This window comes from Mytilus edulis, chromosome 13 (assembly GCF_963676685.1).
Source record: "Mytilus edulis chromosome 13, xbMytEdul2.2, whole genome shotgun sequence".
NCBI lineage: Eukaryota > Metazoa > Mollusca > Bivalvia > Mytilida > Mytilidae > Mytilus > Mytilus edulis.
Window position 1 is genome coordinate 66,076,747 of NC_092356.1, and position 27,586 is coordinate 66,104,332.

At 32.4% G+C, this 27,586-nt stretch overlaps 1 protein-coding gene across 1 annotated transcript; it reads left to right on the forward strand.

Annotated features, from left to right (window-relative positions):
- Positions 1 to 1,317: 1,317 nt before the first annotated feature.
- LOC139500473 (uncharacterized) lies at positions 1,318 to 15,148 on the forward strand. The gene is made up of 5 exons (XM_071289211.1): positions 1,318 to 1,380; positions 4,312 to 4,897; positions 10,070 to 10,575; positions 14,109 to 14,323; positions 14,892 to 15,148. Exons 1-5 carry the CDS (start codon positions 1,318 to 1,320, stop codon positions 14,977 to 14,979), a joined length of 1,458 nt encoding a protein of 485 aa, XP_071145312.1. The 3' UTR covers positions 14,980 to 15,148.
- Positions 15,149 to 27,586: the final 12,438 nt, after the last annotated feature.

Genomic DNA, 27,586 nt, shown 5'->3' on the forward strand with positions numbered 1-27,586 from the left:
ACATATATGAACACATTTCACTAAAAGAGTTCTATTGAAAGATAAAAAAAAATGATTACTCAATAGTTTCTTCACTATGAATACCAATGCAAAAAACGGTCCACCAGACAACAAATACTGTAAAGGTACTTGTGATTAAATGTACGTCATCGTACCACCGTCAACAATGAACAAACCAATACCGAATAGCAGTTATGCAAGAAAGGCTAGATATGACAAACGTAGAACAATTCCATCGGGAAACTTAATTGTGTGACGATCATAACTTACGAATAAACGAACAAATATATATATATATGATATACAGCAACAAACTTATTTAATTTTCAGAGAATTAGATATTAAAGCAGATCATAACGAAAAGCTTACCATACAATTTGAGGACAAAATTAAAGATTTGGAAACAAAATTGAATCTAGCTGAAAAGGAGAACACAAGTACACCTAAAGCTCGCACAGGCAAGTATCATTAAAACATAACATGATATATCTGTAATCTATGAATTTAGTCCGCAAATTTAGTGGTTTAGCACCTTTTAATATCGCATAGAAAGGTTTTCAATTATTCGATAAGTTCTCTTTACAAAATAATTTTTCTTTAAAGGCACATCATTGTCTCACATTAAATTTTCCAACAAGCAATGAATCATCCATAGGATACATTCATATGAGGAAGACTTTATGCAGGAGAATGTTAGGAAAGTAAGCTGCGTTTTTGTTTAGATCTGTCATACCAAGTTTATTATAACTGTCCCATATTAACTGACAGTTCATGCTGGTACTTCTCGTGTTCAACATCATTGTATATACAGTGATGCATGTTGCTATTATAATAGGCTGAGCCATCATTATCCTTATCAGCATATTTAGGTATTCTAATCCAGACTAATAAATGGTGAGTATGATCGAGTAGATAATTATCATATATTTAATATAGATTTAGCATTTCTTACTCTTTGATTTCAGACTGTAATTGAAAAAAAATAATATTTCAATACATGTATTATGAATTATCTATGTATTTATGTATCATAACGCTTGGTTTTTTTTTTCAGATAAAATAAAAATAAATTACAAAAAAAATATGCTGTGTCTATTTTTATACCCATAAGTGACATTTTTCGTCTCGGATACGCATGGTCGTTTACAGAAGGGAATGCTCACTTTGTCGCAGCACATGCAATCGATTCATTTTGGCATTCATGCAATGGTCTAAGTTTTTGTTTTTGTCTCGATTAGTAATTTCTTAATGGGTTAATTATAATCGAATATTAGAACTACTACTGTTGCCTCTTACTTACTACACACACTTTATAACATGTATGATATCATTGTAGATTTCCATATACCAAGACAACAAATAGAAGAGGATCAGAAAGAGGTATTTAAAGATGATATTTGTAGTTATCGTTCTGTAAATTGATAAAAATAATACTAGTAGTTATCTTGGTGTAATCAGGGGTGTACATAATTTTACACCGTTGTTGAAAATTCATACACCCTGACGCGCAGCCGAATGGGTGTATGAATTTTCAACAACGGTGTAAAATTCCGTACACCCCTGATAACACCAAGATAACGAATTTATTTCTTATGAACATTTCCTTTACTCATTTTGAAACCAGGATGTAAAATTGGTAATGAAACATTTCCAGCGTAATATTTTTTCAATGTCAATGTTGCTGCACATTGTCAAATACTTTTTTACTTTATTTTTGGAAAAATTCAGAAAATTGTTGTGTTCTTTTGAGTTTTCAAAAAAAAAAAAAAAATTAAAATTTTTTTTTTAATTTTCTTCTTCTTATTTTTTTTTTAATTTGGACAAAATTTCATATTTTTTTTTTTTAATTTTGGCAAAATTTTATTTATCCCCGGGTGAACAAGGGTGGAGTGTTATTTACACCGGGGTAGTCAACCAATCAGATTGCAGTATTTTTGCTGCATAAGAAATAAATATATATATAACCATGTCTTGTTGATTTGCTGTTTCTAAGCATCTGTTCGTCAATTAAAACAAATTCTGAAAAAAGAAATGTATCAAAATTCTCCTGTACAGTGCTCTATCAAACTACGAATACTTGTTTATGCAGTTTGGTCGGAGTACTGAATTTTCTGTTCAATCACTAGGTTTTTATGCGGTTCAAATTCAAGTTCATTGTCTGGCTGTATGAAATGCTGAATAATTAAGAATAGCTTACAAAGATATTACTTTTATGGCCACTGAGGCATTTACAGAAATACTGGTTTGCCGTAAACCGAACCTTCTAGAAAGTACAAATACATATAGGGAAGCTGGAAAGTAAAAAGACATGGAGTCTTTTAAAGGGTCGCAAGCTACGAGATATATAATATATATATTTTTGTTCAAGCATTAATGAAATGCAAATAGTGAAATAATAGTTCGCTTTTAGCAGTAAGTATGTCTTAATTTTGTCAAAAAAAGCTAAGAAACATTGATTATAATTTATTCACTTGCAATGAACAATTCGACCTCGTTGAACCCGTATCCATGTAAAATTAAATTTAACTCCTTAGATAACACGTTTATTGTATGTGTAAAGATATATTAAGGAAAAGAATGTCAAAATTGAAAGTGCAAATAGAGATAAATCATTTGATTGACTGATTCGATCCACAGAAGATCATTCTTATACAGTTAAAACAATGATCAACTTTTGTTGTTTTATCTATACTATACTATGAAATTAAATAGACCTAGAAAAATCCAACAGCACTAGTTTGCTTAATGTATTTATCTATATTTATGTTAGCATCGCTTATATGGTCATTGGAGGACTTTAGAGGTCAACTCGATAGTTGCTAAGATGGTTTCTAAAATAAAATACACACGAAACGAAGCTACGTATTTTCATTACAATATAAGCATTTGATTAAATTCGGTGAACAAGATTTTGACAGCTAGTGCTCCTTTAATATTTAGTACTATTCCTTTTATTTAAAATTATTGTAAAATTAGATACCTGTATTTTACTATACTTGATTTGTACTCAATAGTTTGGTTTAAAATTAATACCAACAGTGATCGCAATATTTCCTGTTTGAAAATCATATTTAACATTCAAAATGCTGAAAATGTAACAGTGTAATAAAAAATCTGTTGGACGTAGATTTAAAGTACAAATCAAGTACTGTATAAAGTATGTTTTTACCCTCTTGAGTACAGGCCGATTTAGCCGTTATTTCAACTGAACTACCTTTATCTGCAGGTTGACTGGCATTTTATCCTAATGTACAGGTCGGTTGTCAGGGAAAATATTTTTTGTATTTTTTATTTTAATTTTTATGTCCGACTAAAAATTGTCAATATGGAACTTTTCAAATAAAACTACGGTTTGTTTGTGGCACAACTTTTTGGAATTTTGGATCCTCAATGCTCTTCAACTTTGTACTTGTTTGGCTTTATAAATATTTGATATGAGCGTCACTGATGAGTCTTATGTAGACGAAACGCGCATCTGGCGTACAAAATTATAGTCCTGGTACCTTTGATAACTATTTGTTTCTTTATCCTTCATTTCGATCGAACCTTTCTTATTTTGTGACTAACAATAGAAATGAAAGATTAGTGTTTAGTGAGAGAACTCTAAGTCACAACATGAAAAGAAACCAATATAAGTCAAAGGATGGCCTTCAACACGGGACGTTTAGTCACACAGAAAAGTGAAGCTATAAGTGCCACTAAATGACCACGCGTCAAAATTCACGCTTACCTGAAATATTAGTGTAAAATCAGAACATAGAAAGACACAATAATATTAAATCAATTGAAATGGCTTAACTCGATCTTATGGACATATTAACAGAAACAAGTAAACAAACGCTGAAAAAATAAATTTGATTTATGTATAACAAAATCAGAAAGAAAACTATGACATTGGGTAACAATGCTGTTAAATAAATTACGTAAAAGTTGATTGTTATTTTCACTCCAAAATGTTCAATTTGTAGCCCTAATATGTTACATAGTCTAAGCACACTTTCCAAAAAGTTCTGAATGGTCAAAGAAGTGAACTCTCTAGGAAGCTACTTCTCATAGTAAGCCAACATTTCAGACAGTCGGATCACAAACTTGTGACATTAAACATTTTAAAGTCCAAGTGACTGAACAAGCTTCCCCATACAAGAATTTAATGAAAGTTACCAAAACGGCATCAAGATAAAAAAAAACCAATAGAGTGAGTGCACAAAATATAAAAACAAGGTTATCAAAATGTCATTAAAACTGTTGATCAGTGTCAGGTTTATAAAAAGATGTGACAGTTATTTTTTTACAAACTCTAACAATTTGCAGCTAACTAAACAGACATCAGATGTTGTTCCAGGAACCGAGTATGAAACAAAGGGTAGAAGAGGAAGAAGGTTTGGTGATCCTTTTGATAACAAGTATGTGGCTAAAAAGAAAACAGGTTTCCCATCTGCAGGTTTTTCTAAAAGTTATAATCCATCCGGAGGAGATCTAGATTCAAAGTCTACAGAACAATCATATTCAACTCCTGAAGGAATGACAATACATGTTTATGTTCGAAATATTTTGAAATTGGATGTGGAATGCATTGTCAATGCAGCCAATGAAACTTTATCTCATGGTGGTGGAGTAGCAGCAGTTATCTGTGAAGCAGCAGGATACCAGTTTGATCAGGAATCTGCTGAATACGTCAGACGTTATGGTAACCTCACTGTTGGTACTTGTTGCTCCACATCAGCTGGTAAATTGCATTACAAATACGTTATCCATACAGTTGGACCTAGATGGTATGAATATAAACATGATGAGAAAACATTCTGTGCTATGGACTTGAGAAAGTCTATTGTTTGCTGCTTTGAAGAAGCTGAAATGTTACAGCTGAAGTCTATTGCTTTACCACCTATTTCTTCTGGTAAGAATCAAATTTGTTATGAATATTTTTACAAGGTGTTTAATAAACGCCACAGTAGTATACTGATGTTCAAAACTCATAAATCGATAGAAAAAAACAAATCCGGATCACAGATCAAAACCGAGGGAACTGCATTAAATATATGAGGAGAATGACGACACAACATTAAAATGTAACACACAGAAAAACGAACTAAGGATTAGAAAAAATTAAATGAGAATAACATGAATAACAAATATAACATCAAAACTAAATACATGAATTTTGGATAGAAAAGTACCGTGGCACGTCTTATAATAGTGTGAATTCACTCTCAAATAAAAGAGGAAACAAACGACACAAAAGAAACACAACGTTGAAATGTAACACACACAGAAACGAACTTTAATATAACAATGACCATATTCCTGACTTGGTACAGGACATTTTTAAAGAAAAAAATGGTGGGTTAAACCTGGTTTTGTGGCATGCCAAACCTCCGGCTTTAATGGCCATGTTAAATATAACATTAAAATGACAACACAACTTTACAGGACTACAATAAAAATAAATAGAACATCTTTGACAAAGAAACACACGATTAATAGCTAACAAAATGCACCAGGTTCAAAATTTAATTCTCCAGTGCGTTTCGCCCAAATGAGACTTACTAGAGTCGCCCAGGTATGTCGGCCAGATACAAAAGTGTGAAAGCCAAAACAAGTAAAAAGTTGAACAGCATCGAGGACCAAAAGTTCAAAAAAGTTGTGACAAAGTTACAAATTGTCCAGATTAACCAGTTTTGTAAGCAATATGCTAATGACCGAATAAAGGCAACAGTATAATACCGCCGTTAAAAATACCCTTTCATAACATAAAGGTAACACATCAGTGAATAATTAAATAAGGGGAAAACTGGCAGGTGGTTGAACTGCACGCTTAACATAGGCCACTTGTTGCAATGCAGCTACATTAATTTTAAGTTATATCCAGTTGGTTTTTTTAGATTTATCTTGTAATTTTTAGGTTAATTTCAATCATTAAATATTTCTCTGCAAACTTTTATTTAGCTTTTTAGGGCCACGAAATTGTAGTTTTCGACGTCTTTAATGAAGTGTAAATCTGCTGAAACCCACTCCAAAATTCCCAATTAACACACATAGTTTCTTTGCTAAACATTCTTTCAATCAAAACAACCTTGTTCTTATCTAAATATAAACACAAAACACAATATAGGAAATTAAAAACTTAGCACCACGAACCCCATTAAAAACTGGGGTTGATCTCAGGTATCCTGGAAAGGTAAGCAGATTCTGCTCCACATGTGGTACCTGTTGTGTTGCTCATTTTAGTACAAACCAGTAGCAAGTCTAATTCGTAGTCACATTCGTGAACAAAGGACGGAGTTGTAGTTACAACATCAATAACATATCCCCTTACATCTGTGAAACGGTCAACCAACTCGTTTTTGCTTCCTTAAAATTGACGAAGGGATGATTTCAACTTCACCATTTGGAACTCTTGGTTTAATAGCTTCCTAGTGAGCAGCAACCCTCTATCAATGAAATCATTATATAAACTACAAGTGCTGAAATATCGTATCAATTGGGAGATATGTACTCAATAAGCAGGCAGTGCTGGAATATTGCTACTTAGAAATTGACAATTTCTAGATGTAAGTCTAGATATGAGGCAGACATAACTGTGTCTGTAGTATCCTTTATCTCAAATTCGATGGATAGATGCGTTCAATATTTCGAATAATTTACTTCGAGGGAGAGAACATCATCTATATAGCGGAAAGTAAAGTTAAAAGATACTGCTAACTTCTCTTTTAGTTCTTCCTGAAGGGGTACATGTATGAGTTCAGCCTCATAAAAATAAAGGAACAAGTGCGCAAGAATAGGGTAACAGTTGGGTCTCATTAGAATGACAAACGAAAATTTAAAAACACGTTCTCCAAACGTAATTAATAAGTTGACAATCAAGAAATCAAGCATATTGATGCTGTAAGTTTCAGAGAATTTATCGTTTGAATCAGAGCAAGCATCGGGTAATGCAAATTTGTAATTGTAATGCATGGATTGTGTGATGCAGTAATTTTTGAATTACATGTATTTGGAATTTAATGCATTACTTAATCAAAAAAGTTGTGTAATGTCATGCATTACATGGCATTACTTTTTTTCATATATTATATATATTTCACAGATTGTTCGAGATTTAGCTATATCAGCATTTAAGAGTTCTGGATTAATTAAGAACATAATCATTGGGATTTGAATTTTTATGTTTTTTTTTTCATTTGAAAAACACTGAAAAAGTGTTGTATTGTTGTCAAAACATTAATGGATACCTTGTCATAATTGCAAAACAGAAAATTGACCATAGTAATAAAACACTAATTAGATTGTTTTACAATCAATCTTTTCAAAATTTTGAAACTTGATCATAAAATTAAGCTCTTTGTTTTTCATTTCATTAGAAAAAAATTCTCAGTAAATATTTTTTTATTGAAATTAATAAAACAAATGTTTATTTATAAAAGTGAGGTTTCCATCAATGAAAAAATTATTGAACTTCATCTCTGTAATTTCTTTTTAGAGAAAACACACAGATGTAAACATTGAAACCCTTATGATTTTGAAATGTAAAAGTTGTATTGAATAGACGTTTTACTTGATACTTAAATTAAATTTGTAAACGGAACATTTATTGCATATGCTAGAATCTTTTGTGACGTCCTGTTGATTTTCAACTTAATATTAACATTTACAAATGTAATGTGTAATTCAATGCATTACTTTGCCAAAGGAATTGTTGTCTAATGCATTACTTTGATAAATGCATGTAATTGTAATATAACACATTGCAATTTAATTTGTTCCATGCCTGAATTAGAGTGATGTTTTAGAAAGTAGGATTTATCCCTTCCTTAGACAAGATTTTTGTATCTACGTTAGCAATTCTTTTTATGAATCAAAGCAATACCAACGTTTTCAATTTGTCCTTCAGTTTGGAATTAGGAATACGTGTGGAAATATCTGAAGATTGAATTATAATAAAAATTAAGTATTCAATGTTTCATAGATTTTCCAAATTCGAAAAGTCCTTCGTGAATATGTTTTAATAAAACTCCCCAAAAAGAATCAAAAAGCCTTTTTAAATTCAATAAGGAGGAAAATACAAGGTAACACATTTTGTACTATAACATACTATTTTCACCAATATATCTTTCAAAAACAAAACCTTGCTTGATCATTGTTTATTAAAAGTAAGATAGACCCAAGTTCATATATGATGTTTAAAAGACTAATAGGTCCCATTTTTTTTCCATATTGTCTTGGTTTAGACCCTTTGATATCAGCTTTATTAAATGAACTCCTTTTCCAATGTTTAATTCATTTCCTTGAAATGTCTCAGTGATGTTGCACAAATATGACGTTTTGCGGCTGCCTTTTTGAACGTTTTAAAAATTTTCGCATATTATTACTAAATTGGCAACTTGTTATTTAGGAAAAAGGTACGTAAGATGGTGCCAGTTCTGTTATTAATCATCTACTACAATTGTAATCTCATTTTGTGTTCAATCCATATATTTGGAACATAACAGAGAATTGCAAAAATTGTGAGATTGTGCACCTTAGATTATGCAGTTGTTTAAAAAATGTTCCCATTTTCCTGTTTAATATTTCCATAAATATAATGTACGTTAGTTCAGATCAATCTCAATCGTGGCAGAAAACCAACTTTTAGGTCTTATATACCTTTTGATTATATGGTACATCTGGGACTTCGATCTTTTGAAGTGTGAAAAAAAAGTCGGCAATGTAAACATAGTATATATTTGTTTAGGGGCCAGCTGAAGGACGACTCCTGGTGCGGGAATTTCTCGTTACATTGAAGACCTGTTGGTGACCTTCTGCTCTTGTCTGCTCTATGGTTGGGTTGTTGTCTCTTTGGCACATTCCCCATTTCCATTCTCAATTTTATAGCAATCTGTATTCCATTGTTGTATGTTTAAATTTCTGTTTAAATTGATAACTTTTTCTTACCTTTTTTTAAAATACAGAAGATTCAGTAACATTTTGATTCTTTTTTTCTTTTGAAAGATTGTGAACTGATGAATGTATTAAAATGGTATTTAGTTAAAATTCAGTTCCTATGTAGAATTTAAAGTTTTTAAACAACAACTATGCAGAAATAAAAAAAAAAGGAGGGAAGCTTTCATGTTGATTAAGAGACAACACCTGAAACCTCACTTTACAACGTTTCACTGACGTGTAGTCTTGTTGCGTTATTACATTTCTTGTAAACCATCAGAGCAACATATGGAAATGAAGCACGGGATTCAAGCACTTTACGAACGTATTAGACTATTCGTAAATCAACATCTTGTGCATATGTACAGAAGTAGTTCATACTTACTAGAATTGAGTGAAATCATGTGAAGTTGACCAAACTGTACAATTATTTTCATTTGTAAATTCTTGCATGAGTTATGGGACTTTGTTCATTCTTTTGTACTACATGTAATACAAATTCATCTTAGCTTGTCAATATAGTTGCACGGTGCGAACGCAACACCAAGTGGGACTGTTTTTTCAGGAAGCTTTCATGCTTGGTAGTATTGTTTATCATTATGTGTAGTTGACAATTTTAGATCATCATTTTGATTTTACAAGGTTTTCTTTATACTCTACTTTGATATTTAAAGCTATATAAAGACACTGGCGGGGATTTAAAAAAAGTAGAAGTGGCAAAATATTTCCCTTGTATTACAGACAAGAACATAGCAGAACCAAATATGTTTGAATTAAGAATCAGTTTACTTTTCATAAAACACCAGACATAATTTCAAAAAACCAACGACGCTAAATACTCCCTTATTTCAAGTTGATAAAGAACACAGACACAAGATATTCAGTATACAAACCTCGGACATCGGAAGTTGCTTTATGTAAACTGACAGTTGGTAGCTGCTTATTATTTTCCATTGGTCATATTAAACATGTTTGAACTGTATATTTTGTGAATGAGTTTCAGATAGTTATCTTCTGAAGTGACATTCTAAATTGGACGATATTTTTTCTAAATTGTTTTTATATATAAACTATCACTGAACCATTTATGGGAAGAGACAACAAATTTTTCATTAAAGTATTTAAATCTGATCATTTTTATTGTTTACAGGTATATTTGGGGTACCAAAAGAAGTTTGTGTTGCTGAATATAAAAATGCAGTTGCTGATTTTAGTAGAAACAGTACAGGTGGTGAATATTTGAAAGAAATCCATTTTATTGATAAAGATTTGGGTCTGATCAGGTTGATTCAGCAGGAGTTCAACTCCATTTTCAAGCAGATTTCAAAAAGTAGCAGTCCAGCATCATCGAACAGACAGCCAAAGTTTAGAAGATCAACGGAAACTGGTGATTTTAGTGGAGAATGCTGTATTTGTATGGACAAACTAGATAATCCCAAGACGCTTGCTTGTGGACATATGTTTTGTACTGACTGCATTGAACAGCAGTTTAAATATAAGCCATCCTGCCCCGAGTGTGGACAAATACATGGTGTAGTAACTGGGACACAACCAGATGGACGAATGAATATTAAAACAAAGAAGTATAGCTTACCAGGCTATTCTGGTACAAACACAATTGAAATAGAATACATGATATATTCTGGAAAACAGGGGGTTAGTATGAAAAAATATAGAAAACTATAAATGAAGATTACTATTATCCGTACGAGTAATAGGATAACTTTGCTACAATTGGTATATTGGATCTTTGCAATGTCTGCATGTCTGCTAGACAGGGTTCACCTGACCCCGACATTATTTCATGAATCAATGTAAAATTTTCCTGATCCGGCATCTGCTTGAAGAAGATGAAATTTTAATTGTCATTTGAAATACTCAAATATGAGTAATAAGATAACTTTATTTGGTTAATTGGATCCTTGCAGTGTCTACATGCCTCATTTCATGAATCAGTGATCAATGTTTAGTTTTCAAAGTCCAGTCTTTATCTCATATACTATATTTGGTGCATAGATTTATTGTAAATAAGGTGTACATGATCGACTGGCAGCTGGTTTCATAGATCTGACACTAACCTCAAGAACATTATTAGATGTTTGTGTTCATTGCTGAAAATGTTTACTTAAATTAGATATAAGAACATGTGATATGAGTGCCAATTAGACAACTCCCCATCCAAGTCACAATATGTTAAAGTAAACCATTATAAGTCAAAGCGCAGTATTCTACACATTGTCTCACATCAAACACCCTAAGGGAACATATCATAATAAAAAGGCTGATCATCTATACAAATTTAGTTTAACAATTGTCAGCCTGTACGTCCGTCCGTTAGAATGTCCGCAAGTTGGTTTCTATTCTCTAACTTAAGTTCGCCTCAACAAAATGTTATGATACTTACACACAATGCATATTACCACAAAATACAGATCAAACTTAAATTTTGGATGTGTCCCTGTTACAGTTCTTGAGTTATGCCCCTTTTATAGTGGTTATTGTAGTATAACACTGATCTGATCACTGATCAAGTTTGTTTGTTTTTTGGAGACATCACTTATAGCGATCTAGAGTTATGCCTTCTACAAATTATATATTTATGGAAAAACTGCTGAATTGTTCGTTTCCATTCTCTAACTTTAAATAAGTTTGCCTTAGCCAAAAGTTATGAAACTTATACAGAATACTTATTACCACATAACACAAATGAATGTGGAATGTTGATGGGGTCATTTTAACTGTTCTAGAATAATAAAATTGAGAATGGAAATGGGGAATATGCCATAAAGACAACAACCCGACCGTAGAGCAGACAACAGCAGATGGTCACCAACAGGTTGTCAATGCAACGAGAAATTCCCGCACCCGGAGGCGTCCTTCAGTTTGCCGCCTAAACAAATATATTTGAGTTCAGTGATAATGAACCCCATGCTAATCTCCAAATTGTACACAAGAAACTAAAAGTTAAAAAAAGACTAGCAAAGGCCAGAGGCTCCTGACTTGGGACAGGCGCAAAAATGCGGCGGGATTTAACATGTTTGTGAGATCTCAACCCCCCTATACCTCTAGGAATGCAGAAAAGTAAACGCATAACTGTACGCACATTAAAATTCAGTTCAAGAGAAGTACGAGTCTGATGTCAGAAGATATAACTTAAAGAATACCCCTTTTTAAATACAAATGAAAAAAAGCTGAATTTTTTGTTTTAGTTTTCTTACTTTATAAGTTGATGTGACCAAATGCAATGAAACTACATTACAATTATCAAGTTTTGAATTTTGGAGGCATCACTTAAACCATTTGAGAGTTATGCCCCTTTATAACTGGAAAAAATGCAGAATTTTTTGCTTCCGTTCTCTAACCTTAGTTTGTCCCAATCAAATGTTGTGAAACGAAATGCTTTTTACCACTAAACTCAAATCAGGAACACATTTGGGCATTAAGACTTTTACAATGTTTTACTAATCTTGATTTATGTTCCTTTATTTCGTTTTATGCATCAGAGGCATCCTTGATCTGTGTCCCATGGACACATTCCCTATTTATCATTACATATTCCGTTAGCAGAGGGTACTGACTAATTTAAATCAGTTACTATGATCATAGACATGTTTTATACAGTTACGATTATTTTTCAAGTAAATTGTCCACACGTTACGACTATCTTCACTTAGAGTTACGATGATATTGCTGACTCTAACAGTGTAAGTTTTTGGATTTTTAAATTGATCATTGGTCCTCATTGAGGTCCAAAGGGTCCAAAATTAAACTTTGTTTGATTTCAACAAAAATTGAATATATATAGGGTTCTAAAATATGCTGAATCTAACTATGTATTTATATTTTTGATTTTGAGGACCTGTTTGCAAATTGGTCCACATCGAGGTTAAAAGGGATTCTTTGATATGCTGAATTTTAATCATTTATCTAGATTTTGGATATTGGTCCATAATAGGTAAACTTTTGTATTTTTATTTTTGAATTTAATCACATTCATTCTGTGTCAGAAAAGTATGTTGTGTCAAATCTTTAATGCCAATCTAAATTCAGAGCTGTATCAAGTTTGAATGTTTTGTCCATACTTGCACCGAATGTTCAGAAATTGACCTCTGCGCTCATATCCAGCTGCGCCCTGTTGAGCATTTAATTATCACCTGTCATGAAGGAGGGGTATCCTGGTTTTGAAAACCCTTATACAAAAAGAGAAAAATCTGACAGGAGCAAAAATGATCAGACTGTTCAGATCTACATTTTTTTTATACATGAAAACTGTCAGAGGACGTCTTTAGGAATTGTTGCCCTTAAATAGCAAATGTTACAATTGTTATGCCCCACTTACAATAGTAGAGGGGCATTATTTTTTCTAGTCTGTGGTTCTGTTTGTCCGCCCGTTCATTCATTCGTTTGTCCATCCGTCTCCTGCTTCAGGTAAAAGATTTTGTTTAAAGTTTTTTAATGAAGTTGATGTCTAATCAACTTGACACTTAATCCATCATTTTCTACATTTGAAAATGCCTGTACCAAGTCAAAATTATGACAGTTCTTGTCCATTCGTTTTTGATGAGTTTTGTCATTTGATTTTGCCATGTGATAATGGGTTTTCCTCTGAGTTCAGTATTTTTATGATTTTACTTTTTAGTACACATTTTTCCTATGAGATAATCTTTCTAATTAAAATGCCAAATTACAGTTTTGACCCAAATTTCACGGTCCACTGCGCCTGAAAAATCAGTTGAAAATATCATCCTCTCTCCGTTTTATTACCATTAAAACTTAAAACATGTTATGGAATAGAGAATGGAGATGTGGAATCTGTCAAACAACCCAATCAAATTAAAAAACACAGCATGAATATCCTGCACTCAGGATTTGGCTGCAGCTGACCCCTAAACAGTAATGTAGTCTACTTTAGTGAAATGGATGCCATTAAACTTCAAAACATGACAATGAATCAAATTTTAAAAAATCACACAAGATTTACAAAGACTAGAGGTTCCTGACTTTTGGAAAGGTGGAAAAATGCATGGAAGTTAAACTTGTTTTGTAAGATCTCAACACTCCAAATTTACCTCTCGCCAACTTTGAAAATAAACGATATACACATTAAAACTCTGTTTAAAAGAAGTATGAGTTCTATTTTAGAAAAGGTGAAAGATGTAACTATGCAAAATTACACTTTTTGTTCACAGGAAGAACATCCAAATCCTGGTAGAGTATTTGAAGGCATAACCAGAACAGCTTTTCTACCTGAGACCAAGAAAGGTAAAATGGTTTTAAAACTTTTGGAAGTTGCTTTCAAAAGAAAAATGGTATTTACCATTGGTACTTCTACAACAACAGGAAAGACTGGAGTTGTCACATGGAATGATATTCACCATAAGACTAATCCAAAACCAAATACTCAGTAAGTTTTTAATTAATAAATTTTTGTTAGTTTTGTCCTGCGTTAACATGGTTATAATGTTTAGATCACCTGATTTTTTTTATAGTTTATCAATAGTATTAAAAACCATATATTGTAATTGTTTACCATTAAGGAAATATGTTTATTAACGTTCAAATTAACCTATATGTTTTTTTCGCGATTTGTTTGCACATGTGGATATATTTATGTATCTATACATATATATTACATTATAATTTACAGCAGCATAGTGTATTGCACAAAAGCAAAAAAAATAATATAAATTCAAATCATATAACCAGTTCACAGTTCTTTTTTGTCAGAAACCTGTTAAGTGTCAAATATTTAACTTCAATCCAAATGCAGACCTGTATCAAGTGCTAATATTGTGTCAATTTTTGCTCCAACTGTTCAGGGTTGGACCTCTAACATTGTATCCAGCTGCGCTCAGCGAAGCAATTTATTGTTATGTGTAAAAACTAACAAACCATTGTTTTGAGTAATCCAGTTTAATTCTACTGCTTAATTAAAATTAAATAAAACATTTATGATACTCTTTCTTTTGTAGATTTGGATATCCTGATGACACTTACATTGATAGAGTTCTTGAAGAATTAGCAGCAAAAGGAATAACAGAAAAGGACTTACAAGACTAACATTTTTCTTATTATTACATTTATTTTAGTTTTGTATATAAATATATAACCAGGTTGCACGTTTTTAAACATTGGTAAACATTTATCTGACCACTGTGATAAACTTACATTACACTAAATATATATACATTTTTCATTACTAATAATTAATATATATTTGATAATACTTGCTATTTTTTAAGAAAACAACTGTTTTACAGCAATTCATCTTATATCTAACTGAACAACTTTGATTCTAAAATGTGTTTAAAATTAAGCAAGGTATTGCAGTTTATACAGATAACTATGTGATATAGATACAATGGATAAGCGTTGATTCTTGAAAAAGAAACCATGAGCCCGGAGGGCGAATGGTTTGTTTTTCATGAATCAACGCTTATCCATTGTATCTATAACTTAAACTATTGTGCTAATGTCTTGTCAAAATTAACGCCTATTCTTAATTAGAAGGTATTGTAAGTGAGTTTAAATAACCATGTAATCGTGTCAAACGATCCATTACAATAAATTAAATATCACAAATAAATATTTAAAAAAACAAGTACATTATTACACAACACGTCTGCCCTTTAAGATCTTCATATTATCAGGCATCTGCATATTATCTGTTTATAAAAAATAAGTTCTATTCGGACTTATTTCTATTAGAATTGAAAATGGAAATAGAGAATGTGTCAAATGGACAACAACCCAACAAAAAAGATACATATAGTGCATATAATAAGTGTGTTTTCGAAATTTTTTAACACGAAGCCTAATTCTAGGCACATAACGATTTTTTAGCATAGGAATTTGCGAATTAACATTTGTAAAATTATGTAGTAAAACAGATGAAATCATATTATATTAATTTATAAAAAACAATAATGAACAAAAAGAATGTAATCATATGTGGAATATAAAAAAAGAAGATGTGGTATGATTGTCAATGAGACAACTCTTCACATGAGACCAAAATAACACAGAAATTAACAACTATAGGTCACCGTACGGCCTTCAACAATGAACAAAGCCACACCCGCATAGTCAGCTATGAAAGGCCCCGAAATGACAATGTAAAACAATTCAAACGAGAAAACTAACGGCTTATTTGTGTAAAAATTGAACAAAAAAACCAACTGAATTACAGCCTGGGACAGTGGTATAACAGTACAACATAAGAATGAACTATAAAAATCAGTTGAAAAAGGCTTAACTCATCAGATGGACAGAAATACAAGAGTCCAATTTGTCAACTATGTAAGCATGAACCTGAAGATCGTGAACACTTTATAATCAAGTGCAAAGTATTGGAGGAAGTAAAAGAGGGACGAAAGATACCAAAGGGACAGTCAAACTCATAAATCTAAAACAAACTGACAACCCCAATGTAAGGTCTCCGTTCATCGATACATTGAAATGTTTTCTTAAAGACATTATTACTGGAACTCTATTTGATGAATTATTTCAGAGTAAAACAACTTGCTCCAATTAATTATTGACTGCTCGAAGTTTCATTTTTTAACAAATCAACAACATGTACACATTGAGAAAACTTGTGCTGGACTATGCTTTAGTCTATGTAGTTTACCCTCATATAACGGATCTCGCTTATTACAGTTCATTGACGCAAGTCAAATGATAGTAGCAAATACAATGAATTGCTGTACGGGTCATTTCATGCGCATTCTTAATAATCAGAGATCGGCAATAGATTACGTATTTCTGACAAAGAGCTTGTCAGAAAATGTCTCTAGTGTTGAAATAGACGATTCAGACAGGTTCGACTTGCACAGTGACCATGTTTTGATAAGATTAACTCTAATTTGTAAACCTATTGTACAGAAAAAGACACAAAATGAAAAATGCGTTTGGAAAATAAACGATAAAACAGACTGGACCCTCTTCCAGAAAAAAACTTTATGAAAATATGAGCAAATTTACTAAATAAAGTGACAAGATAAACGATGTAAACCAACTCTGGGATTTATGGAAAAATGCGATAGAAAAATCTGCAATGTTAGCTATCGGTAAAGCCAAACACGTAAAAAATTACAAAGACTTTTGGGATAAAGAACTTGATTATCTTTTAAAACAACGCCGCAACGCCAATAGATTAAACCGCACCCATAACAAAAATCATGCGCATGATGACGTAATTGGCAAAAGACTTAAAGAAATTTATTTTAATCGGAAATCCCAAGTACACTCGGACTTCTCTTGAACTGAATTTTAATGTGCGTATTGTTATTCTTTTACTTTTCTACATTGGCTAGAGGTATAGGGGGAGGGTTGAGATCTCATAAACATGTTTAACCCCGCCGCAATTTTGCGCCTGTCCCAAGTCAGGAGCCTCTGGCCTTTGTTAGTCTTGTATGATTTTAAATTTTAGTTTCTTGTGTATAATTCGGAGTTTAGTATGACGTCCATTATCACTGTACTATTATGCATATTTTAGGGGCCAGCTGAAGGACACCTACGGGTGCGGGAATTCTCGCTACATTGAAGACCCATTGGTTGCCTTCGGCTGTTGTTTGCTCTATGGTCGGGTGGTTGTCGCTTTGACATATTCACCATTTCCTTTCTCAATTTTATTTTTTACAGAGTTTGTCTTTAGTGCCGTGTGGAGACAGTAGAGTGCCTCCCCGTGCTTAAGGTTTATGCTCTTATATTATACTAGATTATGGAGTGTGTGTCCGAGCGAGAACTTCTCTATGTTCATTACTTTAGTAATATCTATCAAAAAGTAGTATTTTAATATTCAGCCCCATTCATCTATTTAGTCAGACGTCAGTCGCTACCTTGATATACCCTATCTTTTGTTAAATTTGTCGGGTAACTTATGACAATAAGCATTTGACGTCTTGAGCCGAACAGTTTTATCATTTTTACACAATTTAATCTACTGTGTGATGGTTCATATTCTGGACGCCAGTCTTTGCTCCTTTGTAATAAATCTACATACCAAAAAACAAATATGAAGCTTAGAAATGGAAAAATATTAAATACTAAACTCGTTCAAAGGGTATCTACACGTCTCAATCTTCAGAATCGCTTATCTAAAAATACTACAATAGCTAACGTTTTTAACAATAAAAATCGTGGTTACCCTTCTATCGATAAGTGTCATGCCAAAAAATGACTTACGTGTCCCCGTCTTTCCACCAACAATACAGTAAGGTCCACATTTAATGGTCGCACATTTTCTCTAAATTTTGAAACTGATATTACTTGAAAAACAAACAGTATTATTTATTTACTCACATGAAACAAACCGGGATGCGGTATTCAGTACGTAGGTGAAACTGGGCGATATTTATCTAAACGCACGCAAGAACACCTGTATCGTTTTAAAAGACCCAATAAATTCAAAAGTATCATTTATCAACATCTTAAGAAGCACAGTCATCCTATTAAATATTTAACAGTTCAACCTTTAGAAGTAGTAAATAAGCAGCCTGGTGAATCTCATTCCAAGTTTGTACGATCACGAAAAATAAATGAATTAAATTGGATTAAAAAATTACAGACAGTCTACCCTCTCGGTCTTAATGATAATATCATGGGAATTGGCAATATATCAAGAACCGATTCTGTTAACATTTTGGATATAGTTTCTAAAACTGTTCGTAAAAATCGTTCTCATGGACGCAGAAAAAATCGCAATCAAAGAAAATTTCGGACCAACCATACAAATATTTCGGACCTAATTTCCATTTCAAAAAACAACGGCAGACATTATCTGTTAACCAAGCTTTGTTCTTTACCTATAAATAAATTAAATAAAATTTTAGAGGATTGCAACACAATTTCATATTACAGTCCTAAGTATGAAATTGTCCAAATTATAATGGCATATTGTTATTCTAAACTGTTTCCAAAAATTGATCGCCCTGAAGATCATAAAAAACATTTTATTAAAATAAAGTATGTCAATAAAGGTTTTGATTTTGTAAATATTGCCGGTATTTTTAACGACCATTCTGTTAAAGACCAAATTCCTGGATATTTTGATAATACTGAACTCCCTCTCATTTGTTATATTTACAAGAAATCTACCCGAAAATATGTGTTTAATTATAGCCAATTGTGTAAAGATGTAAATATCACTGAAAATACACCTATGTCGTGTAATTGCAGTAATTCAGAATACACCTATGGACCAATTTCCCATGTTATAACAGGAGACCTTAACATCGTTCGCGACCGAGAGTTAAAATCATTCCTCAGTAAAGGACCTAAATATCGTCCCCCGTCAACTATTAACTGGAATGAGTGTCGTAATATCATCAACGACTCACTCCGCGCCTACTGTTTGAAATGGGTAAAACGGGAAAAAGCTGACAAAAAATCTTTGGACTCTTTTTTTAATTCAGTAATGAAGATAGTTGATATTCGAATACAACATTTTAAAGAACATTTTACCCTCAACAAAAACTATAAAAACCCTATTTCGCGTATCAAAAATAAACTAACAGAACTAGCCAAGGAATTTGTTTTTGTCCCGGCTGATAAAGCTGCGAATAATATCATTATTGTTTGACGTAAATTTTATATAGAGGTTCTGCAAAAGGAAATCACGAATTCACCAACATTCCAACTGACTTCATTTTCAGAAAACGACATCTGTAACAAACATAAACTTTTAGCTACTTCTTTACAAGCAGAACCAAACACAATGAAAGTCCCAAGTATGTACTGGCTTCCGAAGCTGCACAAAAAACCTTACAAATATAGATTTATTTCATCTTCCAGCCATTGTTCAACTACTAAATTGTCTGTTTTACTTACTAGTACACTTGGTACAATAAAAAACCTGATAATAAATTGTTCAAATAAGGCCTTTGAAAATAGTGGAATTAATTACTTTTGGAGTGTCAAAAACTCGTTGGAAGTACTTGATAAATTGCATGCATATATTGGTGATTTTGAATCTGTTCAAAGTTTTGATTTTTCTACCCTGTATACCACTTTGCCTCATATTCTTATTAAGAAAAAATTCACATCCCTAATTAACTGGGCATTTAAAAAGTCGGAATGCGAGTACATATGTTCAAACTCTTTTAGATCATTTTTTAGTAGCAATAAACAAAAGAACTATGTCAATTGGACATGCTTTGATACTATTTATGCACTTGAATTTTTACTTGATAACATTTTTGTTCGCTTTGGAGATTCCGTATATCGTCAAGTTATTGGAATTCCAATGGGGACTAACTGTGCACCACTTATTGCGGACCTGTTTTTGTATTGTTATGAGTTACAATTTATGACTAAAATTAGCAAAGACCCATCAAAACAACATTTGATACAAAAATTTAACAATACTTTTAGATATTTGGATGATATATTGGCTCTAAATAATGACGACTTCAGTATGTATACTAAAGAAATTTATCCTGTAGAACTTACTTTAAATAAAGCTAATGATAACAATGACCACTGCCCTTTCCTCGATCTTGATATCTATATCATAAACGGGAAGCTTAATACAAAAATTTATGATAAAAGAGATGATTTTTCATTTCCTATTGTTAATTATCCATTTTTAGATGGTGACGTTCCCTTGTCACCATCTTATGGTGTTTATATATCTCAACTTGTACGATTCGCTCGTGTATGTAACAATGTATTAGATTTTAGCGAGAGAAATTTATGTATTACTGAAAAATTATTACACCAGGGTTTTCGATATCACAAACTGGTCAAAACATTTACTAAATTTTATCACCGGTATAAGGAAATAATTCGTAAATATAACTCAACATGCAGACATCTTATACGTTCAGGTATTTCACATCCAAAATTTTATGGAAATATTCTTTATAAAGCACAAAAATGTCAGTATTCTCCTCAGAAACTAACAAAACCTTTAAATAGGCTTATTAAAAGGGGATATAGTTACGATACTGTTGTCAGGTCATTAAAGATTGCATATTTTGGCTTTAACATTGATTCACTGATAGGGTCTTTGCATCGGAACTAAACACATTTATTTCTAAAAAAACAGTTGTTGGCATGACACGGGTTATGTTCTTCTCATATATTTTATGATAGTATGATACTAAACCCCTAACGGGAGGGATTGTACCTGATATTCATATGATGAAGACATAATCTTTCAATCAGTTTAATTGAGGTCTGGAGCTGGCATGTCAGTTAACTGCTAGTAGTCTGTTGTTATTTATGTATTATTGTCATTTTATTTATTTTCTTTTGTTACATCTTTTGATATCAGACTCGGACTTCTCTTGAACTGAATTTTAATGTGCGTATTGTTATTCTTTTACTTTTCTACATTGGCTAGAGGTATAGGGGGAGGGTTGAGATCTCATAAACATGTTTAACCCCGCCGCAATTTTGCGCCTGTCCCAAGTCAGGAGCCTCTGGCCTTTGTTAGTCTTGTATGATTTTAAATTTTAGTTTCTTGTGTATAATTCGGAGTTTAGTATGACGTCCATTATCACTGTACTATTATGCATATTTTAGGGGCCAGCTGAAGGACACCTACGGGTGCGGGAATTCTCGCTACATTGAAGACCCATTGGTTGCCTTCGGCTGTTGTTTGCTCTATGGTCGGGTGGTTGTCGCTTTGACATATTCACCATTTCCTTTCTCAATTTTATCAAACGGAAAGATCGATCAGCCAAAATCCGACAGTTTAATGATAAATGTATAAATGCAAAAAATAAGATGAAAGGTTTTTGGAATTTCCTTAAAATAAAACGAACCGATACAGGTCCTATAGAGCTTAACTATCCACATGATTCGGATAAAATATTAACGGATACGGATGAGATAAATAATGCCCTTTCCAAGCATTTTAGCTCGATAGGTTCCTTTCAAAATGAAAATGATGAACTTGAAAAAGATGTTAAAAACCTTATTACAAATATTGACGAAAATATATTAATATCAGATTCTCCCCTATCGGTTACTTTCGACGAAAATAAAATTTCACAGACTTTGAAAAGTCTCAAATCTGGAAAAGCCTGTGGTACTGATGGCATTCCTAACGAATTCCTTAAATATGGTGGAGACATCCTGTTGAACTCCCTTGTGCATATTTTTACAAAAATTACAGATCTAGAAATAATCCCAGATGAATGGCATAAAGGAATCATTATACCCATACACAAAGGTGGGTCTACACACTCTCTGAGTAACTACAGAGGTATTACTCTAACATCAAATGTATATAAGGTATACTGTAAGCTAATTGAATGTAATCTTATGGGCTATATTGAAGATAAAGGGATACTTGGGGAAACCCAAGGTGCTTTCCGAAAAGAAAGGAGGGTGGAGGATCACATTTTTACACTTAACGGAATTTGTTCGATGAAAAAGTCAAGGAAGGAAAAGACTTTCCTTGCCTTCCTTGATCTTTCATAGGCTTTCGATAAAGTTTGGCGGGATGGACTGTTCTATCTCCTATGGAAAAAGGGTATCCAGGGTAAATGCTGAAAGATCCTCCGGGCATTATATAAGAATGTTAGCAATAAAGTCTTTTTTGGTAATTATGAGTCTGAATGGTTCGATCAAGAATTTGGTCTTAAACAAGGATGCGTTCTATCTCCTACACTTTTTTCCGTCTTAATGACTGACCTGTGCGATATGCTGAATGGGGCAAATTTAGGTATTAACATCGCTTCTGAATTAATAAACTGCCTTCTTTTCGCTGATGACATTGTCCTATTAGGAAACACTGAAGAAGAGGTACAAATTCTCTTAAACATAGCGCATAAAATTGTCTCAAAATGGAGCTTAAAGTTTAGTTCATCCAAGTCGAAGGTTCTAGCTACAGGTAAAAAGAAAGACTCAGATAAAAAATGGTATCTGGGGAACGATCTCATTGAAGATAAATGAATACAAATATTTAGGCGTACACTTTTCAAGATCCCTTAAATCTACATACCATATAGAACAGTACCTGAAAGAAAATTTTCAACGGAAAATAAATCATGCAATTCGTATTTTAGGTGAACATGGGGTTTTTAACCGTATAAATTTTGGACATTCTCTGTGGATGTCGGCTATTCGACCATCACTGACGTATGGATGTTCAGTATGGTTCCCGTCACCCCAGAAATGTAAAGAATTACTAGAAAGTTTTCAATATAAAGTGGGGAAAATAATCTTAAACACAAAAATGAATATTCCTAAATGTGCTCTCCTAGCTGAATTTGGGTGGGAGTCAATAAACAGATTTATGGATAGACAAAGAATTGCATACTACGCTAGATTAAAAAATCTGCCCAATAATCGGCTGTCTAAAATTATCCTAGATGAAATTATATCTGTTAAATGTAATGAATGAACATATATCGAAAATATCGAAACTATTTTACAGACTGCGGGTCTTGACCATTATGCAAATGGAAACATAAACGTTAACACCTTTAATAAATTTTATGGTAACGAAACGACCAATACTCAACTATGTAATATTTTAGGAAAGAGTAGCCTTAACTTGTACCAATTCTTTGTGGTTGTTAGTCGTAAGCAGCCGTATCTGTCAAATGTTGACGACTTCCGCTCAACAAGGCTAAAATTTTTGGCAAGAACGAATTGTCTGCCTATAAATGCAACGCTTCAACGAATGAATCTGACAACAAATAATGAGTGTCAGCTATGTTCCTCAAGTGCGATTGCGAATATCTTTCACGTTATGTTAGATTGTCCTTTTTTCTCGGCTATCAGAAAAAGAACAAGTACTAACATGCAAGCATGTTTCGAGAATTTAAAAATGGATATCTGTTTTTCAGAGTTGCCGCCCTTATCACAAATACAGTTCATGATAGGTGATCTGGGCTACTTGTATTTTCCAGACTTAGGTAATGGTTTAGATAAGATCGTTAAAAAAAACCTTGTAGACGTAATGAATGAACGTTCTTTTCAAATTGATAAGATTTCCAATGTATAATATCTTGAACTGTGTGTGAACGTTTTTAGTTTTAAGTTTGATTTTTTAAAATCTTTTATGGATGAAAGATTTCAAAGTATTTATGCATATGAAATTGTCACTGTAATGTACTTTTACGAAATAACCAATTTATTATGATATTTTAGCGTTAATGTATTTATAAGACTTATAAAGCCTTTTGCAAGTATCTTATCTCATTTTTACTACAATCATATAATGTTGTTTGTAATTACTATGATGTGCATGTTTGATGACGCAGGTGTCAGTACCCCGCTGGCGCTTGCCCCCGTTGTAAAGGGGTAGTTTCACAATAAAATATATATATATATTTAGTTTATATCAAAAGCGTTCATCAATGTTATAATAGTTAACAGAAATGCCTATGATATGGAAATATATGTGATAATTAGAAATGAGAACTGTAACTGTATAGATAAAGTGTTGGTGGGATATGTACAGTGTACAAAGTATTGGTTCAATATATATTTTTATCCAACCGATTGTATTAGTGCACCGTTGTTATTGTGACCGTGTATGTATATAGTGACCATTCATAGGATTTTAAAGAGTTTAATTCACACTGACAATAGACAATGGTGCCATTGGTTCATCTGAAAGAGGTGGCAAATACAGGATAGGTAAAGGTATGGTACATACATGTCGAAATTATTTGTATGTAGAAAGATCCGTGACTAATTTAACGCTGTTGATAAACATATACCTTATACAAAATAAATGATTAAAAACTAAGAGAATCGAATAAACTCAAAAAGGATCAATACCGATTTCGTTGAAATAAAAATACCACCCGCCATGTAAATTCACACTCAGTCAAAACGTCCTAATCGACATAATAGCACATTTACAATCGATTTATGACTTTTGAACAAGGTATACTAATTATGTTCCCTTTTTTACAGATCAGATCATATGCCTGGTCATGGTAATTCAGAATAGGACACAATCTATTGTAAATTCAGGATTTTATATATATATAAACAGCAACAACTAATCGTATCACATATATATCATCTCCGTCATCTTAATTTGAATCCAATTTATACGACTGTTTATATTAAAACTCTTTTTTCAACATCTGAAATCCATATTGATGTTCCTATTTATCAACACAATAGGTTTAATGTTAATTCTTTTGTTGGATTGGAAATTTTCAATATATACAAATCAGACCAAGAAATAAAGACATTGCGTACTGCTGCTTTGATCTTTGAATCTGTATTAGAAAAATGAATTAGAAAATCCAACAAACCCTATATATGTCATCATATCTGAGGATTTTGTGAAGTTTTTGGTATCTAAGATTTAGAAGAATATTTTTTTTTGTCAATATGTTCTTGTTTTATCTGTCGAGCTATATATATATTTTGTATAACGATGTTGATTGAGTCTACGAGTATGTCTGTTGAAACAGCTTTTTATTTGTCCTTATTTTCCAAAAACCAAAAGTAATCAGGCTTCATTGAAGGGTAAAAAATCCTTGTTAATGCCATGGAAAGACCAGCAAAGTCATGACAAAAACTAAAATGCGAATAACATTAACAAATTAAACACTGACCGTTTTCTCTGACACGTTTAGTTGTGGAAAATACGATACTGTGGATTCATTAATATTCGTGGAATACCAATTTTCGTGGATTTCGTGGTTACATGTCAACCACGAATTTAAATGTTCAACATGTTCAACAAAGTACAAAATTTCTTATGGCTTGTATGCAAACTTTGAAAAACCACGAAATCAAATATCCACGAAATTCAAATGTTCAGCAATCCACGAAAATTGATACCCACGAAAATAAATGAATCCACAGTAACATATATTTCTTGTGTTGATATATGAGATTTTTGCAAGACTTAAATATTCGTCAGGTAGTATTTATCTGACCTTGACCTCTTCATTGACCATTTAACAATGTTGAGTTTAAGTGATAATGTACGTTTCTCAGATGATATATTTAGGAAGTGTCCTGTTTAAAACGTATGAACGATTTTAATAAAGTGACAATGATACCAAACACATAAGTCAAAATTAATGCAATGGATTCAGAAATTATGTCTGTCTGACTTGTTTCACCCGACCCTTATCATCTCTTTTTGTTAATTCATTATTCAAATGTAAATTTTCATAATTTTGACTCCTTTCAAATATAATAAGCACTATGTCAACTTTATCTTGTGTATTGAATAGCTGTAGCAATGTATGAATAGAGTTGCCAGTGTGAAACTAAAATTTCGACTTTTAGGAAAATACATCTATTGCAGTTCATACATAGTTATAGATTTATCTAAAGTAAGTTCCCTTCAGTTAACTTTTGTTAGTGTGTACCTTATTGCATTGCATATCAGACTTATTTAAAGTAAGTTCCCTTCGGGTAATTTTTGAGAAGTGGGTAATGCTTATATGTTTTCATAGATGTAACGATAAGTGTAGTTGAATCTTTACTGACTATTGCTATATAAACTGATTCAAAACATTACAGCAACAAGTATGCTATTTTATGGCCATAATTGGAGCCAATAATATTACTTCTACTTCTAACCTGACCATAAACATTATTGACGTAACGTTCATAGGCGATAATATCCTGCTTATGAAATTTCATTTCAATTCCCGTTAGTATGTCTGGCATTTTGATTTTTTCATTGCAGAAAAACATAACATTTCTAATTATGTATAACAATATTAATTTAAATAAGAACATTTGTAGTTGAATGGATTGCTTGGAGGTGTAGTACACTGATCCGAAAAGTCTTGTTTGTTTAGGGGCCAGCTAAAGGAAGCCTCCGGGTGCGGCAATTTCTTGCTGCATTGAACATGTTGAAGACCTGTTGGTGACTTTCTGCTGTTGTCTGTTCTATGGTCGAGTTGTTGTCGCTTTGACACATTCCCCATTTCCATTCTCAATTTAATTAGTACATGTTTGTCTTGATAACAGGACCATAGAAGAATAAAGAATTATTTACACTCTAAAATGTATATATTTGTATTCTTACATAACAAAGGTAAATGGTGAGTTCTTTAATTGCACTAAGGGAAATTGGCAAGTTTATTAAGGTTATTGTAAAAATATCTATCCGAATCTGATATCTAAAAAAAATTAAACGGTGTGTAAAACAAGAAAAAAATCAAAAGTATGGATTATTCTAAAAAATAAAGATGTTCTTATCCCAGGCAGATAACCATAGCCGTATTGGTCACAACTGTTTAGAACTTTTGGTCCTCAGTGCTCTTTAGCTTTGTACAGGTTTTCGCTTTTAAACTTTTTCATCTGAGCGTCACTGGTTAGTCGTGTGTGTACAAATCGCACGTCTGGCGTATTAAATTTTAAACCTGGTACCTTTTGTTAGCTATTATTCGTGTGTTTCTTTGTTCTATGTTTTCTCACATTTATTGGTATTGTAGTTCTGTCATGTAATGTTGTCATTTTAATGTTATATTTAGCATTGCCATTAAAGCGGGAGGCTTGGCACGGCACAAAACCAGGTTCAACCAACATTTTATTCTTTCTTAAAATGTCCTGTACCAAGTCAGGAAAATTGCCATTGTTATATTATAGTTCGTTTCTTTGTCTGTTACATTTTAATGTTGTGTTTCTGTTATGGTGTAGGTCACTTATATTTAATGCGTTTCCCTCAGTTTTAGTTTGTAACCCGGATTTGATTTTTTCTCAATCGATTTATGAATTT

Bases quoted from the DNA above. Each gene is read 5' to 3' on its own strand.
- LOC139500473 (XM_071289211.1), top strand. From the start codon at position 1,318: ATGTATGATATCATTGTAGATTTCCATATACCAAGACAACAAATAGAA. The intron at 4,898-10,069 runs GTAAGAATCAAA...TATTGTTTACAG, and splicing joins TTTACCACCTATTTCTTCTG to GTATATTTGGGGTACCAAAA. The intron at 14,324-14,891 runs GTAAGTTTTTAA...TTTCTTTTGTAG, and splicing joins AATCCAAAACCAAATACTCA to ATTTGGATATCCTGATGACA.